The following is a 15,765-nucleotide window of genomic DNA, read 5'->3' on the forward strand; positions in this document are numbered from 1 at the left end:
TTCCGGGAATATTTGTGGTCCCCGCTGCTATTATAAAAGTAAAGCGTAACATTTAACCCCAAAATCAGCAGAATTTATTCTGTATAGGAGTGGGACAGCACCTTCCTCATCCCCACCTCCGCCTCATAGTCGTTATTCGTCTCTCAAACCTCGCTTATTCCTCTTTTTTTCCATGGCCTATTATTTCACTGTTTTTGTGGTTTGATTGCGTGCTATAAACAAACTGTGAATGGTCTTTGCAAATCATCAAATACCTTCGAATTTGCTCCTTAGCGGCGAAACCACGTTTACCCGGCGCCAAGTGGAAAACCCCTGTCCTCAGTTTATGTGTCAAGATCTACTTTAGTTTGACAGATACGAGACCCTTTGTCGGTTTTTTTTTTCTAAATATCAGAGCAGGTATGCGAAATGTTCGAAGGGATTGCGTTCATTAATCACTTATTGTGTAATAAACTTTCCATTTATTTTAAAGAATATTTTTTACTCTATTTTTTGGTACTAATTATTGGAATATCGAACGAAGTAGTTTATAAAGCAAACCTAAAATAGGTTTTGGGCTTTATCTCAGATTTCAGCGAAAATATGTGTGGGCTTACAGGTTCAGTTACAGGGGGTTTAGTTAAATGGGGCTGAGTTGCACGGGGGTTGAGTTGCACGAAGGTTCAGTCAAAGGGGGTCCAGTTGCATGAGGGTTCAGTAGCACGATGGTTCAGTTGCACGGTGGTTAGATTGCACGGTGATTCAGTTGTACGGTGGTTCAGTTGCACCGTGGTTCAGTTGCACGGTGGTTCAGTTACAGGGGTTCAGTTGCTTGGGGTTCAGTTACACGGTTCAGTTCATCTACATACTGTAATTTTTTTTTTACCACTTTGCTTATTTTGTTGTTTTCATTTTGCGGTATTTTCTACGCTCGTAGTTGTTTATCGTTTGGTTTGAAAAAGGTTAATTACCTGCTTCGATGCAGGGGTTCAGTTGTATGATGGTTCAGTTACACGAGAGTTCAGTAGCACGATGGTTCAGCTACACAGTGGTTCAGTTGCACGGTGGTTCAGTTGCATGATTGTTCAGTTGCACAGTGGTTCAGTTATACAGTGGTTCAGTTACACGGGTTCAGTTGCTTGGGGTTAAGTTACACGGTGGTTCAGTTACAATGGAACCGATTTTCTATATCATGTTGGTTTATCATTATAATAATATTATGCACTCATTGGCCTAAGAGGGATATATTTTTTTTATTATTAAAAAAATAATCATATTAGTATAATAATTTAGTGTCACTTAGTAATCGATACTCTACTTTATCAAATATTGATACGACTTTAACGAACGATCTTTTAAGAACAACTCCTGAAACTTTTTTTTTTTAATTACAACAATAAGGTGCTCTTTTTTAAGTACTAAAAACCTTTACCGTAAAGAGTGGAGGAGGAACCCCCTCATATACGTAATAATTTCTGTTCATTTCAAGTTTTATTTTTGCTCCTTACTTTCAGTTGAAAAAACTTTGTTAAATTCAATGTTATGTAAAAGAAGAAAAAACACTAAAAATAAACAACTCTGTCAAAAAAAAAAAAAAATTGTTTGTCAGAGCTTAGGTTGGTGTAGCCCTGTCTTCTATACTATCGTCCAACACCTAGAAATAATGAAACAGAAGAGATAGCACCTTTACAACATTTTAACGGGGTATGTTTGTGCCCAGAACCCTTAGCTCCTGAAAGTTACTTTTGGAATAATAAAATGTTTCTTAGCTATTCCGTAGTGATGGAAATTCGAGTTGTACAATGTGAACTGCAATGTCTACATCAAAATCTCTAGACTGTTGTCATCCTCAGGGCTGTTGAATTTTCATTTCTTTGACTCAACTACTTTCCAATGTAGCAGACATCGAGTAGACTATCGAGTAGTTAACTTCTAAAGCATAAGATAATAAAATGCTGGTTTAAGTTTAACTGTGGAGATCCACACCTGTTTCCAATACTTTGGTTCTTTCTTATTTTATCTGGATTTTTATCAAGATCTAGTCTAGATGTTTGTCAAGATAGAGTCTGTCTAGATATAGATCCACAGTTAGCTCCAATACTTTGGTTTAATTCTGATTTATCCTGATATTCTTTGAATACCATGTTCTAGATATCCTCCAACCAAAGGTTAGGGTTATTGCCTCCTCTATTAAATGTATAATTTTTAATTCAGTTACTATTGAATATCTGAGATACCGTTAGACGGGACTGCTATGAAATAGTTTTATTTCAATTTGGTTTGCTCAATCTGTCCGAGAGTTGTATTGTAAATAAATCTTTCTGATCTGGGCCATTTAAAGATAATGTTATGCGGAAAAGCCAATGGATTTGAGCTCAAGTTTATTAGATAGGTCCGTGCCATTCTGGGGTCCACCACAATACAAGTTTTCCTTTTATGAAAATAGCGAATTTGGAGTTTGTTCGTTTCTAGACTTCAGAGTCTATATTTCTATGTTAATATTGTGAGTTTTGTTGGATTTGACATTGGAAAATATAAGTGAGTTATTTTCTACAACTGTACGAGATTTTCCTCCGAACCTTGGTGGGTTAAGAAAAGAGTTTTTGAAAAGTACCGTCATTACAATTTCGATGGGGGGGGGGTCGTTTACCCTTCAAAGAGATAGCTAGATATATTAGTGGTGACCCAGATTGTGGCATCCGTGGCCGACAGTGACCGTTTGACTGTTGATCGCGTTAATTACCCTGGAACGGGGTATACCGTAATAGGGTATTACCATTCTCTGTATTTATGGTACAGTAGTGCTGCCCGCGAGGCATTCCATTATAATATTTGACGCCAATAAGTTGATGCTTTCCCCTCCAATAAGTGGTGCAGCACTTTTTCCGCGCCAATATCTGGTGCCAACCGTGGTTACCAATACAATGCTCAGAAATAAAATAATCAGCACTTAATTGCAATCCCTGCATGAATCTATGCATCAATATTTTTTTAAGTGTTTTGCATCAATATTTTGAATCGGCGAGTAATAGAAGACATATATTGCAATGATATTAAAGGGACAGCAGAGTACTTACGGCTTAATAGTTATCCAAAGGATTTAATAATACTCTGATAAACCGAGGACAGAAGTAATTTTGGGGTAAAGATTACTCTCAGTAAAAAAAAAACTAGACATTGCCACTTTTTTTCCGACTTGGTGATATTTGGACAGCGCTTAATAGACTGAACACTTTGAAAGGCGATGGGTTCCCGGGGTATGGGACTGTACTTCTGTTGCAGCTAGAATATCTTCTCGATTTAATTTCCATAGCACCTCGAGTTTGGTAAACTTTTTGTGTTTGTAACTAAAAAGTTATGAAAACAAAAGCGAGTTGAGAAGCGTGACAGTCGATAGAGTTGAGTAATTCTTGACAAGGGCTTTCATTTTGCTAGTTGGTACCTCGGAAAGGCAGGTTTAGAGTTGAAATCATTTACGGTGTTGAGAAGCGGGAAGAGGACTAGGACATAGGTGAAGAACAACAACGAAGTTAATATTGATTTCTAGCTGATATCAAGGTAGAAAATTTTGTGTTTACGACAGGATAATTTTCAACTGCAGGAAATTGAGTTGTATTTACACGGTAGCTGCGAGAGATAACAGGAACATAGGGTTGGGAGCTCATAGGGATAGGGTAAGAAGAAGTAAAACTGGGAGAGTTATTGGGAGGGGAGGGTAGGGAAGATGGTACTGGAAAAGGGAAGTATAACAGAGCGTGTCTGGGCAAGGAACTATCTATTTTGACAAATAAAGATGCCCGAACCAGTTGGCCACTTCATAGCCTTTGGAGATAGAATTAAAGTTGTAAGGGGAATATTTCTTGGAGAAGAACAAGTACAAGGGTGTTAGGAAAGGGTCGACTGGAGTAAAATGGTTTGTGAGGGTGTGGTGACGGAACAAAAGTAGATTTCGTGGACGGAGAGAAACTTCTTTAAGAATATTGCATTGTCGAACATCGCGCTTAGAAGTAAAATGGATTGGAATGGATGTAAAACGTTAAATGATCAGGATCGGAAGGAGGTCACAGAAGATTTCTACCGTGCCCTTAAAAGAGTTGGGTCTTAAACTTACCCTCGACCATTGCTGATAAATGAGCAATATTTCATGATTTATCAATACATGATTAAACAGAACAAATATCAACATGGTCAGAACTGCACTTATCAGGCACGGAAATACCTGAACTAAGGTTACGACAGATTGGTCTATAAAACAAAATTAGAATCGCTACAAATGATAATTTTTTTGATAGGTCTTGATGAAAAGCGAAACTCAAAAGAAATTTTGATGCGAATAGATATATCCAAAGAATTAGCTTATTATTTTGATTCCTAATAAATAAAATTCATTAAGTTTAGTGCTACCCATCAAAAGCTACGAGCCTGACAAAGTTTGCCTGATTTTACAAAAGGTAGCTAACACCCCTAAAAGTAAAAAAAAGCTTAATAAAAGTCACTCCATCTGATTCAGTGCGTCAGAAAACCCCTACTGTAGAGGTTTCAAGCTCCCATCTGCAAAAATGTGATATTTTGTATTTCTTTGCCAGAAGAAAGATCACGGGTGCATTTTCTTTGCCAGTGGTGATTGTAGTATCGTACCAATTTTCCGAAAATATCGGACGAGGACTCATTTGAATGGAAATTAAACGTCCCTTTTTTCTCCATAGTCGTCAGAAGTTGCCAGAAGAAAGATCACGGATGTGTGTTTTTTTTTCCCAGGGGTGATCGTATCGCACCAATGGTCTTAGAATATCGTGTGAGGGCTCATTCGAAAGGAAATTAAACTTCCCCTTTTCTCCATAGTCGTCTAATCAAAATTTGAAAATTACTCACTTGGAGAATTTTTCTTTGGGGAGGGAAGTTTCGGGGGTATGGACTTTCCAGGGAAAATTTTACACTGGTGCATTTTGCCAGAGTTTCTATTCAAAATTATTTCTTTTTGTCTTACTTTCTCTTTTCAGACTAAAGATTACATGTGAAGATGTTGAGGGAAATGATCCAAGGGAATTTCTTACCGTGTTGGAATTGTCGTGGTCGGCAAACTTCTTAGCCAAAGATTCAATTATGAGCAATACAATAATTTTTAAAGAATTGGGAGCCAAATCTCCTTCTTTAGTTAATTTTTTTCACTAAATAAGTAGTACACTAAATAAAACTAAATTTCATACGTATTAATTATTTGTTATTGCGAACAATATGCTTGAAACTCCTTATAATGTTTGAGTCAGTCAGGTCTGTTTGTTGTTGTTTTTAAATTTTGGCAGGATTCCAAACTCTTGTCGACTTCTCAGTTTACTGTTGATAATGTTCATGCTTGAAAAAGAATTGTTCCCATATGTATGTGGAACCGAAAAGGGAAAGAACAGCAAACGCAAGCTATTTCAGCTGATCCTAGGGGTCAGGAATCCTATTTTAAGTGTTGAAACTGCTCCTTTCTCACTTCTCCAAATCATTCAAAGCAGACCACTTGTTTTGTGAACTAAGATCGTATTTTCCTCTCAATATTTCCCATTAAACACAAAGACGTTCGAATTTAGAGTGCCATATCTCATTGTTTTTTTTTTAATCTAGAAACTGCATTTCAAAGCTACCAATGTCAATTTCAAAAGTCATTTCAAATTTCAATGTCAATTTCAAATTGAAAATTTCAACCTGTAGCATTGACGATTATACGCCATCTATTTTATTTCCAGAGTTACTCTCCCTGAGTTTGCTTCAATGCTGTTAAAGGGATAAAGCCATTGCATTACTTTGAGGTTGTTTTCATATTGATTTGTACCCTCTAATAGATAGATTTATAGTTAAATTAAATGGAGAGATCTTCTCCAATTCCTAGAATAGGTCTCTGGGCATTCTCACCAGCGGCATCTTTTTTCTCAAGTAGACTGGGACGTCATCTATAGCGCCCATTTCATATAGCGCTATCTTTGTTCCCATATCATTAAGGTGCTGATTTTTTACTGGGAACGAGCAGAAGAGGGGAAGGAACCACAGAGAAGTGCCGTATTGTACCTGCTGGTATTCAGTTACCCGAAAATTGTGGGGGAAAAGGTGAGGGGTTACTTACAATTCCCTTGTTCCTGGGTGATTTCAGTATTCTCTGGTGACTATTTGCTCCAACCCCGGCCATTCTGATTGGACTACGCTCTGTGATTTTGCATCTGAATCTGACCGCCCACTGATTTTGCTTACTACGTCAGAAGCCATTTCATTCCGAAAGGAAAATGAGCAGTGTGAAGCCAGATTTAGTATATAGCCCGGAATTGAACTTCGTCTTCTGAGCAATCAAAGTGGGTAACAAGTATGATGAAATAGTGGCGAAGGCAATACAGTATTTCAAAGCTGATATGCTGTCTAAGGCAAAGGATGAATTATGGCAGTTAGCCGCTATGTCTACTCGTTCTACAGTTCGTGTTAAGCCTTAGGACATGGTTGCTGATCTGATAAGAGCCATCCGGACTTGTAACGAGAAGAGAGTAGTCCCCCCCAAGTTTGCAATCTATGAGCCTGACGAGATACCCATACTCTCAGGGGAGGTTACAGCCACACTGACTTGCCAGTTCAATGAGCTTCATTCTACTGCGGAAAATCTTATTGACCACCTAATCTTCTTCAGATCGGCACAAAATAAGGCTAGTGCGACTGCAAATGCAACAAACACTCCGGATACAGCAAAACCTTCTTACTCTGTGATTCTCAAACAACCTCCGAAAGGACTCAAAAAGCCCGACAGTCGCAAGGAGTATCTTGAGGGCCTTGCTGGTGATTGCTGCACCCATATAGTGAACCTGAGGCCTCTTAGCAAAGAGTGGTGCGTGATACTTGATGACAAAGATGCAGCAAAGTCTCTTGCTGAAGCGCTAAACAGTGCTACAGACAATGATGCTCGGCTGAAGACCTCGCTCATTGTGGTATTATAAGACATGTTACCGATGAGGTGACGCCGAATGAACTATGTTCAATGATTAGGAATCGCACGAAAGCCGTGATAATTCGTCAAACTCGCTCATAGAAGCTTATCTTTGAAAGTAAGGACGATTTACAAGTAGCAATGAACAACCCTATAACTCTGGGCGCTTCCGAATAGACATGGGTGCTTCCGGTATTTGCCAATGAGATGTTTTTAGTGCCAAGAGTACTGTCACGCTGCTAGGGACTGTAAAAATGTTACTCGCTGTTTCCGTTGCAGTGGCAATCATGCGAAAAATAAAGATAAACCCTGCAATGCTGCACTTAAGTGTGCTTTCTGTAAGCAGACCGACTATCCGTGCTACAGTGTTAAGTGCCCCGTAGCCAGAAAACTCTTGATGAAGCCATGATCAACTCTAAGCTAAAAACGTCTTCGAGGAATCTGAATGGCGGTGTAGTCAAGAAACTCCCACTGATTGAAAGCTTGATGTCTTGCAACGACGTTTAGTGTCTACAAGAACATTTCCTTTCAGCTGACTCGCTTTCCCTGTTAAAAGTGAATGACAAAACTTGCCTTTAAGGGGTACCAGCTAAGAATTCGGGCAGAGGAAGACCTTCCGGCGGACTGGCGATACTAATCAGTTCTCAACTTTTGTTGTGAAGTGTATTATTTGTTGGTATTTGGGGGTTGTAGTCGTAGATGCCTTTATTCTCTCTTTGTAGGGGAGATAAACTCTGGCCCTAAGATAATTAAACTTTGGTAGCGTGCCTTAGGCTATGACCGAACTAATGAGGCGTACCGACTGAGTATATTTGAGAGGCTAAAAATAGATCGTAGAGAGGTGGTCTAAAATACAATACTTTTATTCATTTAACCTATAATATAATCGAATATATTCTGTCTACTGGGACTGGCTGTCCCAAGTAGACCACAAGTCTCAAAAACAACAATAATATATAAATAAGATACAGACACTTACAATGATAAGTCCCAAAGTATTTCTAAAACCACGGACCAGAGGTCAGTCCGGCATATAGTTAGTATAAGAGATCTTTTTTTCCGATAAAATGTATCTTTTATACATTTTTATCAACCACACCTTCCCACGTATTCGTTAGGAAGTGGTAGTTTCTCAATTTCCTGTTAAACAGAATTTAGCAGGATATGTTCCTTATCTTAATAAAAAAGTGGTATTTCAAAACTTTATATTTGCGTCATTTATATTTTTACTAAATTAATAATTAACTAAATTAGAAAGCTTTACCACAATACTCTCCATTTAAAGAAAAATTGTCCCAATTCTCAATATTTTACTTTTAAAACAACTTAATTTCGTTTAAAGCTATTATGCTGCCATCTTTGGGTCATTATGTGCATCTACCCTCAATGGGTTTCCTTAGGGTTATGTTTCTGGTCCCACATTGGCCATGTTCCTTTCTTTTTTTTTTTTGTCGAAGGATTACAATTTGAAATTTATCCTTGTTTCTCTTTTTCTCTGTCTCTAGAACTGACGAATACCCTTTTACCCTCTTCATATGCATCTTCTGTTTTACTTGACCCCAAGCGGTTTAAACATAATATTAGTGGTTTTGCTTAAATTAGATTTATATTAGAAAAGTTTTATGAAAATTTTTTTTTGAGTTTAAATTTAATTCCCATTAATAATTTAATTTATCTGTGTGATGTGGTTGATATACCGTATATATTTTTTTTTGTTTTAGAAATGCCTTGGGTAAATCACATATAACATTATTGATTTTAAAATTTTTACATATATTTTTTTTCAGCACAAAGCATTTTCACATATTTCAATAACATAAGCCATTTGGCTATGTAGCACATTTTCTAGGCCTAAATCAAGTTCTGTTTTTATCTCACTTTCGATGATTTTGTAGTAGTCTGTAGTTTCCAAATATCAGTTGATCAAGTATGATTTGGTTTCTGATGGTATTAGGATATAATTGAACTGGCTTTGAAATTTGCTACTTTCCAAAAATGCGTCAAAGAAATGATTGAGAAATGGATCCAAAAGGATGTTATGAAAAAAGATCAAGACGTTCTAAGTACATCACTTTGTTTTTTAGAAATATATCTTTCCTTAAATTTACTGATTATTATATTTGTCAGATATTTCTATATCTTTCCTTAAATTTACTGATTATTATATTTGTCAAATATTTCGACATTTTGATCGGAATTGTTTTATATCCCTTTTAATTTCATGTTTTTAGAAGTTTATGATGCTTTACCAAGTGACATTAGGAAGCAGCTTGACATTTTGGACCCATTTATCTACCCCAGACTTGAAGATGGTCCGATGAGCAATTTTTCTAGCATTTCGGTACCATGTGAATTTGAACCTGAGTCTCAGGAATTGGGCTCCACATCTATTAGTGATCAAGGTAATGATTTCAGAGTGGGTCACTATTCACAGTACATTTTTATTATTATATTATGAAGTTTGGAGCTGTCAAGGTTGCATACTTTTCTAGGGGCCAAGTAAAAAAAGGCATAAATATTTCCATCCGCGGACATTTGCAGTTAAAGGCTTAGGGAAACTGGGAATATCTGTATAAAATAGAGCCTCAATGCTAGACCTAGTAGATGATTACTGTTCAGTATTAACCAGGGTCGTGTCTAGGGGCAAGCAAACACTAGGTTTTAAAACCCCCTCCCAAAATATTTCTTGGATTCGTAAAATGGTCTTAAACTGCAGGTATAAATAAACAATCTTAACTTCCCCATCCAAAACAATCTTTTAGTATCTCTCCCGGTCAGAAATAATTTGGTTTCCCCTCTCCTAACAGAATTCCTGTATACGTGCTAGTATTAAATCATCTAATTGTTGCCTAAAATCAAGGAGAATTTTGAACAATTTTCCCTATTCATCTTACAAAACATTTTGCTTGAACTTCCTACGTGAAAACTCAAATAAATTAATAAGAAAAAAAAGAAGAAAAAATGAACACAAAAAAAGGTTGTCAATTTGGTAGAAATGATTGGACAGTTTCGCCTTATTCGGATTTTCTATTTTTTGCCAAGAGAATCTTAATTTCACTTTGTATATTCAGTTTGTTTTAGCTTCGCTAAACGATGCTGACTTCTCACTTATTAATCTATAATTAAACGACGTGTAAGCTTGAAGAAATGTACCTAGAAAAAGAGGAAGATTTTAGATTCTTGTAATTTTTCAAACAAGCTAGTCTATGTATTATATCCTTCACCATTGAGAGGAACCAACTGAATAACTTTGAAAACAAGAAATTGGAAATTCGATGAAAAGAAACAGAAAGAAATACATTTTCCAAATAATTTAGATCTGGATAGAACCAAATTTTTAATACAGCTTTCTGAATGAAATACAGTCAGTCAGACGGGTGCCCAGAAGAATTTGATAACAGTTTCTCACACATCTCCGTCTGTCATACCGCCCACATTTCAGAACTATACTTGATCACTGTTGTTACTATAGCCTCCAATATTCTAATCTTGGTTTGTAGACATGTCACTCTATTCTTCCAAACTTTTTTCTTTTTCATAAAAATACCCTAGTCCGAGGCTATTCTCTCTTAACATTTTCATAAATATAGATCTTTACTTATAATAATACCTAGGTAGGTGAAGCTATCTGTTTGATCCATCTTTTCGTTACCCAGAATTACTCTTCACTTTCACTAATATTTATTAAATGTAACTTAATCTTCTTATTATCAATTTTCAAACTTATTTTTCCACCCTTGACTCTCAGAACCGCAAAAAAATCTTTCATTTTGTCTACATTCTCAACTAGAACCTTCAAATCATCAGCATAATCTATGTCAGGGAAAAGTTTTACTTTCTCTATTTGATTCCATGGTATTTTAAGCCTTTACAGTGTTGTTTTCGGCAAATTCCATCAAACTGATCCGAAAAGATGAGCGTAAAACGTAACCTTGCTTGACTCTTGATTAAGTACGAACCACAACAATGTTATCAAAGGCAATGTTTTAGCGTTGTCAAACAGTTCGTGGTAACGAACTGTAAGTAAGGAGCGACCCGGCTCAATGGTAACCGAAACTCTAAAAAACAGAATTTTGATATCAATAGATACATAAAAAAATCAGATTTTAATTCTGATTTCAAATATATAAGTTTCATCAAGTTTAATCTTACGCATCAAAAGTTACGCTCCTGAAAAAATTTGGCTGATTTTCTAAAAAAGGGAGAAAGACCGTCTAAAAGTTATAGAACCTTAATGAAATTCACACCATCATATTCAGCGTATCAGAGAACCCTACTGTAGAGGTTTCAAGGTCCTATCTACAAAAATGAGGAATTTTGCATTTTTTGCCAGAAGAAAGATCACGGGTGGGTGTTTATTTTTTTTTTTTTTTTTTTTTACCAGGAGTAATCGTATTGACCCAGTGGTCCTAGAATATCGTAGGAGGGCTCATTGGAACGGAAATAAAAGTTCTTGTGCCCTTTTTAAGTGACAAAAAAATGGAGGGCAACTAGGCCCCCTCCCACGCTCATTTTTTTTCTCAAAGTCACCCGATTAAAATTTTGAGATAGCCATTTTGTACAGCATAGTCGAAAATCTAATAAATATGTCTTTTACGATGACTTAATCCCCCACAGTTCCCAGGCGAAGGGCTGCAAGTTATGAACTTTGCCCATTGCTTCCATATTGTATTGTTTATTGGGAAGCATACAGACATTTTCAGGAAGGATTTTTTTCTAGTGGGGGGGGGGGGATTGGAGGAGAGGGGTACGCTGGAGAATCTCTCGCGGGTGGATTTTTATTTCGGTTCAGGGATAGTTCTATGAAGGGTGTCTCAGATTTCCAAGCGTTATTAAAAAAACGATCAGAAATTACATTAAAAAAAACAAGTTTTTTAAACGTAAAGTAAAAAGAAATAGTAGGAATTAAAATGAACAGAAATTATTACCTATATGAGGGGGGTCTCCCCCAAGTCAATACCTCGCTCTTTACGCTACAGTTTTTTTTTTTTTTAGTGTTTTCAAAAGAGCTATCTATTCTAATTAAACAGCCTTTGTGATTCAGGGGTTTGTTAATTAAAAATTTTTTTAACTTTTAACGCAAAGAGCGTGTAATTGACTAAGGGTAAAACCCCATCATATACGTAATAACATATACGTAATAAAAAAAAAAACAATAAAAAAAACAAGTGATACGGCTCAATAGTAATCAAAACTTTTAAAACGGAACTTTGATGTCAATAAATGTATAAAAAGAACGTGTTTATAATGCCCATTCGAAATATGTACATTTTAGTAAGTTTAGTATTGCTCATCAAAGGCTACGAGCCTGAGAAAATTTACCTGATATTTTAAAGAGGGGGGAAACATCCCATAAAAGTGAAAGAAATTTAATCAAAATCACACCGGCAGATTCAGCGTATCAGAAAAACCTATAACATAGGTTTCAAGCTCATATCTGCAAAAATCTGCAATTTTGTATTTTTTGCCAGAAGAAAAATATATGAATATAGAAGTTCGTTACGTAAGTTAATTTGTAAATTACGTCAGAACCAAATTTAGAGACAGCCATTTAGCAAAAAAAAATTAGATTTTTTATTAAAATTTTTTTTACTTTTTCAATGACTTTTAGACAAAATAAAAGCTGAATTAAATAAAAAACGGTAATAAATTAAATAAAAAAAACAATTTTTTTACACTGAAAGTAATGAGCGACATTAAAACTTAAAACAAACAGAAATTATTCCGTATATGAAAGGGGCTGTCCCCTCCTCAACGCCTCGCTCTTTACGCTAAAGTTTGACTCTGTCTCACAACTTTATTTTTTAAAACAATAAAAAACTTTAGCGTAGTGAGCGAGGCGTTGAGGAGGGGACAGCCCCTTTCATATACGGAATAATTTCCGTTCGTTTTAAGTTTTAATGTCGCTCCTTACTTTCAGTTTAAAAAACTTGTTTTTTTTATTTAATCTATAGAAAAAGCCATAAGGCTTCAATTTGTTTTTCAGAGGCACTTCATTTGGAAAGTGTGGTCTTATAAACTTGGGAGGGGGCTCATTCGATTGGAAATTGGATGTTCTAGTGCCATTTTAAAGAATAAAAAGAGATTGGAGGGCAAATTCCCCCCCCCGCCCCCTCACGCCTTCTTTCCCCAAATAATTCGAAATAGTTCAACAATCAGATAAAAACAACTCTGGGTCAACAGAATCCCCAAGAGCCCAGAGGCACTTGTTGGAAGTTATTCCCCTGGGTTATATAAGGTTTATATGGAAGTGTTGGCTGTATAAACTTTAAAGAGGCTCATTTGATTTGAAATTAAAAGCTGTTTTTCCCTTTTTACGAGTCAAAAGTTATAGGAGGGCAACTAGACCCCCGCCCCTTTTTTCCCCAAATATATCCGATCAAAATATTCAGATATTCATTATTATTTTTTGAAATAGATCAAAGATCAGATTACAGAAACTCCTGGGTCGACACAACCCTTCCAGAACCAGGGGGCACGTGTTGAAAGTTATACACTGGGACATATAAGGTTCTTATAGAAGGGATGGTCGTATAAACTTTGGAGGGGGCCCATTTGATTGGAAATCGAAAATTTTAGTGCCTGTATTAAGGGTGAGAAGTGATCGAAGGACACCTAGCCCTCCCCCTATGCCCTCTTTTCCCCAAATGCATCCCGTTTTACCCATATATTAAAGCTTGTTCAAAAATCAGATGGAAAAAAAGTCCGGGGTTGACCCCTACCCTGCAGAACCAGATGGCAGGTTTTGAAAATTATACCCTGGGACATATAAGGTTTTTTGGAAAGGGTGGTCGTAAAAATTTTGGAAGGGGCTCATTTGATTAGAAATAGAAGGTTTTAGTGCCCGTATTAAGGATGAGAAGTGATCGGAGGGCAACTAGCCCTCCCCCATGCCATCTTTTCCCCAAATGCATCCCATAAAAATTTTGAGATGCTCATTTTTGTTAAAGATAGTTCTAAGATCAGATAACAAAACTTTGGGGTCGACCCAACCCCTCAGAGCCCGGGAGCACGTGTTGAAAATTATGCCCTGGTGGCGTATAAGGTTTTTAGGGAAGAGGCGGTAGTATAAACTTCGGAGGGAGCTCATTCAATTGGAAATTGAAAGTTCTAGTTTCCTTCTTAAGACTGAAAAGTGATTGGAGGGCAACTAGCAACTTCAACGCTCTCTTTTTTCTAAATGCATCCGACCAAAATTTTGAGATAGCCATTTTGCTCGAAATAGTCCAAACATTAGATAACAAAAACTTCGGGGATGACACGACCCCCTAGAGCCCGGGACAAGTGTTGTAAACTATGCTCTGGGGACGTATAGGGTTTTTATGGGAGGGGTTGTCGTATAATCTTTGGACGAGGCACATTTGATTAAAAATTGAAAGTTCTAGTTTGATTTTAAGAGTCAAAAGAGATCACAGGGCAACTACCCCTCCCACGCCCTTTCTCCTAAATAAATTTGATCAAAATTTTGAGATAGTCTTTTTTTAAATAATTCATGCAACATATAGCAATGTCTCTGGGGTTGTCACAGCCCCGTAATTCCCGGTGTTAAGGGTTATATGCTATTCCCCAAAGGCATATAATGTTTTATGGAAGGGGATGGTCGTGTAAACCTTGGAGGAGGATTATTTGATTGGGAATTGAAAGTTCTAGTTCTTCGTTTTAAGAGTCAAAAATGATCAGAGTGTAGCCACCCTGTCTACGCCTTCTTTTCCCGAAATGTATATGATCGAAAATTTGAAATAGCCATTGTGCTCAAAATAGTACAAAAATTATATAACAATACCTTCGGGGATAATAAAAAAAAAACAGGGCCCTGGGGCAAGGGGTGTAAGCTAGGCCCCAGGGCATATGAGGTTCTTCTGGAAAATGTGGTCGTATAAACTTTTATAAACTATAAACTTTGGTTTAATAATCAAATAATTTTTCTAAGAAGGTGTTCTATATGCATCACTTTGTTTTTTGGAACTACATCTTTGTAAAAATTTACTGAATTTTCTTTTCATATAATGTATAAATATTGTTGTCAAAGTTCGTTTATATTTCATTTAATTATGTTTTTAGAAGTTGAAGATGCTTTAACAAGTGACATTAAGAAGCAGGTTGACATTTCAGACCCTTTTTTGTTTCCCAAGCTAGAAGATGGTCCGACGACAACTTTTCTAAGCATTTTGGTACCATGTAAACTTGAACCTGAGTCTCAGAAATTTGGCTCGACATCTATCAGGGATCAAGGTAAAAAAAAAATCTGAGTTCCAGGATCAACTTAATAAGATAATAATGACTGAAAATATTAAACTCTTATTTGAATTCTATTACTTATGACTGAATGCAGAACCAAGCTACCTGAAGCCAAGATACCTACCAACGCAACTCCCACATCCCAAATCATTCAAAGGCTCCCTCTGTATACTCTCCTTAAAAGTGAGAATGTCCTTTAAATCCATCTTTACGATGTTCTCCCAATTACTTACTTGTACTTGTTGCACGTTCAAGCCACATCCAGGCCCATCGTGGCGCCCAGCAGATGACGACATGTCTCCTTCCATAGGTTTCGCTCGAGGGTGGCAGGCTCCACGATTTTCAGCCACTGGCGATCCCAGCGACGGCCGTATTTTCGGAATCCTCCGATTGGCTCCAGATCGGACTTAACTGTTGCTAGCCACGTCTTCTTTTGGCCTCCTGCCCTCTTCTTTCGTGCCGATAGTGGTAGACATTTGAGGCATCTTTTGCTTATATAGTCATCTGGTCTGTGCATTGTGTGGCCAAACCATCACAGTCTCCTCTGCTTAACAACGTCGGAGACAAGTGGGTGATCCCCACATCTTCTCCTGAGTTCG

The 15,765-nt window shown here is 36.9% G+C and overlaps 1 protein-coding gene across 2 annotated transcripts in view; it reads left to right on the forward strand.

Moving 5' to 3' along the window:
* Positions 1-15,765, forward strand: part of LOC148949727 (uncharacterized) — an 86,379-nt gene that overhangs the window by 15,126 nt on the left and 55,488 nt on the right. For both annotated transcript variants that reach the window (XM_089093698.1, XM_089093699.1), the window contains exon 5: positions 9,160-9,330. In XM_089093698.1, coding sequence (XP_088949824.1) covers positions 9,160-9,330 — 171 coding nt within the window. The remainder of the gene's footprint in view (positions 1-9,159; positions 9,331-15,765) is intronic.

This window comes from Artemia sp. Qi Xiang Cuo, chromosome 8 (genome assembly GCF_049724085.1).
Source record: "Artemia sp. Qi Xiang Cuo chromosome 8, ASM4972408v1, whole genome shotgun sequence".
Lineage (NCBI taxonomy): Eukaryota > Metazoa > Arthropoda > Branchiopoda > Anostraca > Artemiidae > Artemia > Artemia sp. Qi Xiang Cuo.